Source organism: Physeter macrocephalus, unplaced genomic scaffold, assembly GCF_002837175.3.
Source record: "Physeter macrocephalus isolate SW-GA unplaced genomic scaffold, ASM283717v5 random_1292, whole genome shotgun sequence".
NCBI lineage: Eukaryota > Metazoa > Chordata > Mammalia > Artiodactyla > Physeteridae > Physeter > Physeter macrocephalus.
Genome location: NW_021146706.1, coordinates 14875 through 23816, shown reverse-complemented (window position 1 = coordinate 23816; position 8942 = coordinate 14875). Strand labels below are relative to the sequence as shown.

Genomic DNA, 8942 nt, shown 5'->3' with positions numbered 1-8942 from the left:
GCCCATGAGCCATGGCCGCTGAGCCTGCGCGTCCGGAGCCTGTGCTCCGCAACGGGAGAGGCCACAACAGTGAGAGGCCGGCGTACCGCAAAAAAAAAAAAAAAGAAAAAAAAGAGCTGTATTTAGATTCTTTCCATTTGTCACTACTGATGCATTTGCGTGGGGTACTATCAAGAGGAATAATGGATAAAGCACCGGATTTAGGGCACCTACACTATGCGACCTTGGGCTCACTTTTACCTCTTCGCACTTCAGTTTTCACACTTGTAAAACGAGGATCAAAATTCCTGCCTCAACTATTCACCCGGTTTTTGTGAGGATCCAGTTCGAATGTATGTGAAACCCCCATGTAAGCGCTAGAGCGCCTGGCAAATATTATGTTTACTAATTTTTTCCCCCAGAAACTAGGCGTTCCGAAGAGGAAGGTACCTCCCTGCTTGCTTTGTCACTCTCCTTTCTTCTCGACTTTTATTAACTCTGTAATTTATAATCACAGAAAAAACTGAAATCCTAAGCCCATTTCTGGCACCAGACTCTCGGGCCCCACCCAGGTACACCGCCAAGCCTCCCAGCCAGCTCCGGATCTAAGGAAACTTAGCCCTTCTCCACCAGCAGGCGGGCCCTAGCCAGTCAGGCCGCATCACTGGGAGTCCCAGAAACCAATCCCAACAGCCCTTGTGCACCGCACCGCCCCTTAGAGAGGCGAAACACTATGGCGGCCCGGAAGAACGACAGGGACGCGAGCCAATCACTGCAGAGGGCTGCCCTCATCCTGCAAGGCCCAGAGGCGGGGTCATCGGTCAAGATGGAGAGCCAGAGGAGCCAATAGAGTTATCGGAAACTGGGGAGGGGCGGGCGCCGGGCGCTCACAGAGCGGTTAAGGCCCCTTGAGCCAAGGGCCCAAGGACCCTACCTGGACTATAACCCTTCCCTTTATCCATCCCAAGGTTCTCCATCCTATGGTTGCTGGCCGGCTGGCCGCCCTGTCTGCGGACTACGGGTCGGGGGAGGACGGAGGCGGCGGCGGCTGAACCCGCCTGACAGGCCGGGCCAGTGACAAAGAGCCGGCGGCCCAGACTGAAACACGGGAAGCGATCCCTTCGGGGAGAAGAACATAAGCCCCGCTAGGGGGATGCAACTCACGTTGTCGATCACGACAGGCTGGTTGGCGATCACATCGTAGGACTCCATGGCAGAGGAATCTCTCCTTCCGAGGAAGGAACTGCCAGCCTGGTCCTCCGCTAACGCCACTGACACACATGCGCAGTCTAGCCGCCGGTACAGGGCGGCCAGGGAGCGGCCCGACCTCGCTTCCGAAGAACTACAACACCCAGCATGCCTTGCACCTGAGTTAGCCATCCAGGAGGCTTCGGAGGCCTGCCTAGTTTAAGGGAGGGGGCGTCGCGTTTCCGACGCACAGTACCCTGGGCTTTGTAGTCTCCGTAGATAAGTAGAAGGGGACGCCGATTGATGGTTGCATTGCATGCCCGGATATGTAGTCCCTTTGAAGCGATTCGCAGTGCATGCTGAAATATGTAGTCCTGGGTACTTGTCTGTAGTTCGGTTTGGATTGATCAGTAACTCGTGGATGTTTGGATTTTACAGATGAGTCCTTCCACTCCCTACCCTGGACAATTTGAGGTTGCCATGTTCTCATATGGGTCTATAAGACATTAATAAGCATCTATTACAAAATAAACAGTTTCTAAACATCTATTACCATCACACTCTAATAAAAGGACATTTTAATACACACGGGGAGGAACCTATTCCCAGGACAAAGAAAAATAATTTATATTGCATAAAATTTGCTTTTTTTGAAAAAAAAGTACATTTTGGTTGATTTTCTCATTTTTTCCTGGAGAGGTGTAAACTTGGCAACATGCTAACATTGGTCTGAAAACTGGCATTTGGAACTACTGGTATAGATGATCTTTTGGTCATTAAAACTTCGTTCATCTAATAGCTTCAGTAACAGTATATCTTTAATTTTCATGGGGAGTTAGAATTGACATTGATGGATGAGAAAATGGAAGTGAAGAGAGATTATGTGTCTGTTTTCTAATGAGCCCAGTGCATTTTTCTCTAAATTATTTCCTCCATCCCTTCAAGTTGCAGGGAACCTTTAGTTAATAGCAGCAGTAGTCAGGACTCTCTTCTATCCCTTTCTCTTGGAATTTCTTCAAGATCATTGAGTGGAAGACACTACTGTATGAAAAGTTATTGTAGGCAGGAAAATAATTCCCAACCGGGGCCTTAGGAATTAAAACATTTCCCAGTTACAGAGAGTCAAAGGTAATGGAGAGGGGCAGGTTCACAGCAGATAATGAATATTGGTGTTCCTCAAGGCAACCTGCATACCCCTGCTTAAAACAGAACAAAAAGAGATTGTCATCTTAAACATGTCATTTTAACCATGTATTAAATAATCACCAAGTCCATACAGAGTGAAGTAAGTCAGAAAGAGAAAAATATCATATAATATCGCTTATATGTGGAATCTAGAAAAATGGTACAGATGAACTTATAGGCAAAGCAGAAATAGAGTCAGAGATGTAGAGAACAAACATTGTTACCAAGGCGGGAAGAGGAGGGTGGGACGAATTGGGAGATTGGGATCAACATATATACACTACTATGTATAAAATAGATAACTAATGAGAACCAATTGTTTAGCACAGGGAACCCTGCTCAATGATCTGTGGTGACCTAAATGGGAAGGAAATCTAAAAAAGAGTGGATATACTTATACTTATAACTGATTCACTTTGCTGTACAGCAGAAACGAACACAACATTGTAAAGCAATTATACTCCAATAAAAATAAATAAATAAATAAATAATCACCATGTCTATTTAACTGAGCCTAGTTTAAGTCTTGCTACTTTCTGACAGAACTCCAAAATAGGTATTTCAACATATGACCCCCGAATTGGGCGGTGTTAGTGTCAGTCAATACGGTCAATGGATAGTCAAAGACGGTAGGAAACATTTAGATTTATAATCTATTGAAACTAACGCTACATGGACGAATGAATCAATCCATTGTCAGACTTTTTTTTAAGGTTTTTAAAAATATTTATTTCATGTGTTGGGTCTTTGTTGCGCTTGCGGCGAGTGGGGGCTTCCCTTTCGCAGCTGGGGCTGTAGGCGAATAGGCTTCAGTAGCTGTGAAGCACGGGCTTAACTGCTCCACAGCACGTGGAACTTTCCCTGTCCAGGGCTTGAACCTGTGTCCCTTGCATTAGTACGCGGATTCTTAACCACTGCGCCATCTGGGAAGTCCCTGTCAGATACATGTTTAAATCCTTCTGAGCAGCGTGTCACCATAACTGTGACAAGTCCTTTGTCGGCGCACTTCCCAGTTCTTTCATGGGACCCTAGCACCTCAGAAGGATGCCCCAATATCTCTATTTAAACCTGGGCTCCTCCTAACACTAGGGGGAGGCCAAGAGCCTTGGGACACCCCCCGCAACCCTGGGAGAGGGAGGCGGGACCTATTGTCAACTCATGCCTGCCCCACCTGTGACTGGCACAGACACTAGCCAATGGGTGCCGGAATAGGTCAGGCCGGAGCCCCGCCCCCGGAACGCCCCGCGGCCCCCGAGGCACCCTCTGGCTGTCTCTGCCGCGGGTACGGCCTGGGCGGACGGTGCGCCTTGCGCAGGCGCGAAGCCTAGACCTCGCTGCAGCCCCCCCATCGCCTCCGGGAGTCGCACCCAGGGAGGTCGCCTGCTGGCGCGTCAGTGCTCTCCCCCTCGTCTGCCCTCCCCGGTCCCCCCAGCACCCTACGCGCCCCGATGGCGGAGTTGCGGCCTAGCGGCGCCCCCGGCCCCACCGCGCCCCCGGCCCCTGGCCCTACAGCCCCTCCGGCCTTCGCCTCGCTCTTCCCCCCGGGACTGCACGCCATCTACGGAGAGTGCCGCCGCCTTTACCCAGACCAGCCGAACCCGCTCCAGGTTACCGCTATCGTCAAGTACTGGTATGCCTTGGGCCGCGGGGAGACGGACGGGGCGGGCTGAGAAGGGTTAAAGCGCTGGGGCCAAGTAATTTGTGCGGGAATAGGAGGGGGAAGGAGAATGGTTAAAGCACTTGGAAGAAGGGCTTTCTGCTGCGAGGGAAGAAGTTAAGGCTCAAGTTAGGAATGGGGACAAAGGGGTTAAAGAAGCCAGTGGGTAGCGAAGAGTTAGCGAGGGAGGAGGGGATTGAAGGGTTAATTGGGATTAGGAGACTAGAGTGAATTGGGGGTGTGGGTAGGAGCGGCGGGGGGAACGATAGGAGAGAAGGAACTGTAAACGTGGTGAAAGGAGGGGGCGCCTGTAGGGGGTCATTAGTGGGCGAGGGGAAGCCGGGGGTGGGGGGCGGCGGCTGAAGTGGGATGGGGGAGGCGAGGCGGGGCCTGGGGAGCATCTGAGAAGGCTTTGGAGCCGCGCGGCTGGAGGAGCTCAGAGGGCACGAGACTGCACAGGGTAGTGGCGGGTGTGGGTCTGTGGGTTAGGAGGGGAGCAAGTTGTGAGCGTTGTGCTTGTGAAGGGATGAGGAGGAGGTCTCTTCTTGATACCTTCCCGATGAGCTCAGACATTCATATCAGTGCAGTGCTTTTGCGTTTGAAGTTTGGCGGAGCAATTTTTCCTGATAAACTTTCTGCTTACTCTGCACAGTTCTGTTTCTCCATGCAGAGCTTCTTCTGGCTCTGCAGCTGCTTTGCTTTAGGTCACTGTCTAGAACAGAGGCAGACAGGGTCAGGGAGATCCATGGTTTGGTTCAGAATTGAAGGAGACTGCAGTAAATGATGAAGACCTGGGACTTGGACACGGAGGATCCTGCAGTGAGATGTTAAGAGGAGCTTGGTGGTCCAGAGCTTCCAGATATAGGCAGCAGTTCCTCAGGGAAGCTGAGGGTAATGCTCAAGTAGGTCTGTTAAGATCAGACCTGTGTACAAATGGGCTGCCCCTGGGGAGGGAATGGTCTTTTCTAGTTTCCCATTTCTTTTGCAACTTGTCTCTTCCTGCCCCCTCTGGGCAAAACAAGTGTTGTAGGGACTCTTCTTCATGGTCTTTCTGGACCAAAAGTTGACTGAGAATTAATTGAATCTGTCCAAAACCACGTTTGTGCAGGCACTGTATTAGATGAGCCCCTTCATTGACTCCTGAAAGACTGTTCAGGCAGCTGCTTGGGGTGTGGCCAAAGGGGAGGTACACTCAAAGGGGGAAGTGAATAGAATGGATGTCTTTGCTGGTTACCTTTCCCTTTGAGAGTGAGTCTTTTTCCTCTGTGACACCCCCCTTCTTCTTCTGGAGATGGCAGAAGCTAGGCTGTGTAGGGCTGAGGCCAGCTCCCTGTGTCTATGGGAGGATGTGAAGAGGCTGACAGTGTGAAGTGCCTGGGGAGCAGCCACCTGCTCCTTAGGGATAGCCACGGGAGCAGCCTGCCTCTGTCTGGTAGCCAGGAGGAGGTGTGGCCAGTGGTACAGTTCTCTCTGGCAGGCACACTGTTCTTTGGTTGAGAGGAGTTTTTCAAGAGAGCATCTGAATACAAAGCAGCCCTTGATAACTTAATCACCCATATTTAAATATATTGTACCACTATATTTAAATATGTATAGTGATGGACTCTATTGGGATGTGTCATGAGAAAAAGGGGACCTGCCACTGCCATGCTGTTTGTTCAGGCCTCATTTGAGTATAAGGAGAAATCCCTACGCAGACTTGGGCAACTGTTATTATGTCACCTAAGTGGTCATGAAGCATAGAGTTGTGTGTAAAAGGTATTGAACAGGTGCAAAGGACTAAGATTGGTTTGGGAACCCTTTATTTTCCCCCCACCCCCCCAGGAACCTTTCTTTTTTCATCTTGTTGCAAGTTTCTTAACCAGGCCAGGACTTATCTTAAAAGATGGGCCAGGGCTTCCCTGGTGGTGCAGTGGTTGAGAGTCTGCCTGCCGATGCAGGGGATACGGGTTCGTGCCCCGGTCCGGGCAGATCCCACATGCCGCAGGGTCCCCGGGGCAGATCCCACATGCCGCGGAGCGGCTGGGGCTGTGAGCCATGGCCGCTGAGCCTGCACGTCCGGAGCCTGTGCTCCGCAACGGGAGAGGCCACAACAGTGAGAGGCCTGCGTACCGCAAACAAAACAAAACAAAACAAAACAAAACAAAACAAAAAAAGATGGGCCAGCATCTAATGACGAATAAAAAGTATTGTATAGCACTTTGTGGAATTAGAAATGCTGCCTAGATGCAGTAATATATGAGAAGGAACAGCTCAGTGACTGGTTCTTTCTAAGATTTGGAGGGGGTTGCATAATTAAGATCCTGAAAGTAATTTACTGATAACCCTCACAATTGGGATCCCACAGTCCCTCTTCAATTTTCATAGCAGGATGGCTGACTGAGGCTGCCTCAGTTTGGCTGTGGCCCAGGGTACCTTGGGATTCTTTTTCTTGTGACAGAAGGGTGGCTCTTTGACTAGTGGTCCCTAGCCAACAGGGACATCCTGGTTGAAAGCTGAGACATGAGTGATCAGGTTGCTGAAGTAGAACCAGTGCCCTAGGGCCACTCCACTCTGGCAACCTCCCTGTGGAGTGAATGAAGTCAGGTGTTCAAGGACTTAAGTTGAGGGATGATCTGGGTCCTGGATAACATCTTTTTCTCAGATGTATTTTCCACGTACTCATCTGCTTCCCATCAAGTCTCTGAGTGAGTATAACAGAACGCTCTGTGCTTAGAGATGAGGCTGATTTTGTCTGACTCTTGGTCATTCTCTGCAGTTGGAGTTTTAAGGTAAAGCCTCTCTCTTTGATGAAATACCCTCTGGGAGACTTGGCCACAAAGAGGGCTGCCAGGGGTGTGGTAGATGGAGCATGGAAGAGTGGATGCAGTTTTGCCACTTGTTGCTGCATGGACCTAGGCTGAAGGATGGGCAGATATGGAGCCTGTAATCATTCCCACCTGTTCCAGGGATCTGCAGTTATCATGAGGTCCTTGCAGGGGTAGCCGCCCTTTCTTTCCTCTTTTTCCCGACAAACTTTTCTAAATCTAACTGGTTGTGGAATTAGTCAGATGAGTTGGCGAAAGCAGAGTTAAGGAAAGACATGGAGATTTGTCCCTTTTCCTAATCCACTCAGCTGAGATTCTAAGCTATTTGTAGCGACTTTCTTACAAGTCCTATAAATAACTTAGCATTTCCTAGCAGAGAATAAGGATTTCTACAAAGGCAAATAACATCCTGGCAAAAGAGGGTGAAACCAGACCTACTGGTTTTAAATAGTGTTTGAATTGCATGGTACTGGCATCCTTGCTGAGATCACATACATGTAACATGTCTTTTATTTGGTTGTTGGCATATCCTTCAGCGTACGATCCCAAATGCAAAGTGTACCCCATCCTTGTCCCAGGAGCAGGCAAAGTTTTTGCAGTCTGTGGAACAGTCAGATGTCCGAGGCAGCTCATATGCAGTGTTTGTGGGCTAAATGCAGACTTCCTTCTGCTGATGGTTTCCATTTAGTCTTGTTTCTCAAGTCTACCAAGTTTTCCTATCCATTCTGAAGAAAAGCAGGGTTTTTTTTTTTAAAGAACACTAATTACTCTACTAAAGGGAACCCTTATTGAATTAAATCCTCAGAGTGAGCTAATGGCTGAATCTCCTCCTCAACTGCCTCTCTGTTGGAATTATGGGGGAAGTCTAATGTGGTTCTCGGAGGTCCCAAATCATTTAATGTTCCAGCTCTACCTTAGAGGCAGCTGTGTCCCGGGATAATCTTCCAGATGCAAGAGCTCATAGGGTTCTCAGCCTGGCTCCTGCTTCATTTCTCTGCAGAGCCGAGCTAGCCTAAGTTTAGCCTTTGTCACTTCCATGATAAAAGACCAGCTTTGGTCTGGGGGGTGTGGGCTGGGGTCTGGAGGCATTGGGTCTGTTTAGAACAAACTGTAATTAACATAGGGCACAATATAGTCTTTCAGTAGCTGCCTAAGAGGCAGGAGTGGAGCTGAGCCTCTGCTTCCAGTAACAATGCCCATTGGGGATGATCAGGATGGTCTTTCAACAGAGGCCAATTGATTGACTGATGCGCTTCTTGCCTTGAAGCTTGGTGTGTTTATAGGCACCATGGAAGAGGGATAATCCCTACCAATCCCACTTGGGATTGGTAATTTGAAACAGGAGGAAGCCAAAGGGTCAACCAATCAGTCTGTTTTATTTCTTTTTTTGTTGTTGAATTTTATTTTATTTATTTTTTTATACAGCAGGTTCTTATTAGTTATCCATTTTATACATGTTAATAAGTCTGTTTTATTTCTGAAGGAGGTTCTGCCTGTTGGAGATAGGAGAAGGGAGCCTCTTGTGCTTATGGAATTGGGCTGCCTGCAGCTGCCCATCCTTTGGTCTTATCCTGGAGAGGTGTGGCCTCCCTGTAGTTATCTTTTACCCCAGGTTCCTCTAGGTTTGTAAGGCAGAGCCCCTCAACTTCACATTGTCTGCTTTCAGGCTCACACTGACACTCCTGTGTTTTGTCTTTTGCAGGTTGGGTGGCCCAGACCCCTTGGACTATGTTAGCATGTACAGGAATGTGGGGAGCCCTTCGGCCAACATCCCTGAGCACTGGCACTACATCAGCTTTGGCCTGAGTGATCTCTATGGCGACAACAGAGTCCATGAGTGAGTGTGTACACTTGCCCTTCCATCTCCCTATTCCTTAGCCTTGAGCCTTATTTCTGAGGTTTTCCTGAGCAGGGGTGATAATGTCATAGTCCCTTGAGATTGGCATTTCTCACGTGGAACATCTGGGTTTCTGCCTTCTGCCTGTACCTCCTTGTGCCAAGGTGGTCCAGGTCATCACCTGAGCTCTGCTCATCTGGTGCAGGAAAGTGTTGGTGAGCAAGAGTTCCAAAAACATCAGGTTTTTCCAAGCTTTTTCTGATGTTTGAGCTCAAATGACAGGCAGCAC

General features: G+C 49.1%; 1 protein-coding gene across 1 annotated transcript; it reads left to right on the top strand.

The window, feature by feature from the left end:
- Positions 1-3597: 3597 nt before the first annotated feature.
- LOC114485481 (suppressor of fused homolog) lies at positions 3598-8653 on the top strand (the record flags this gene model as incomplete). Its single annotated transcript, XM_028486970.1, has 2 exons — positions 3598-3982; positions 8519-8653. Coding segments are annotated over exons 1-2 (317 nt in total), but the record flags the coding sequence as incomplete, so codon positions are not given.
- Between the last annotated feature and the right edge of the window lie 289 nt (positions 8654-8942).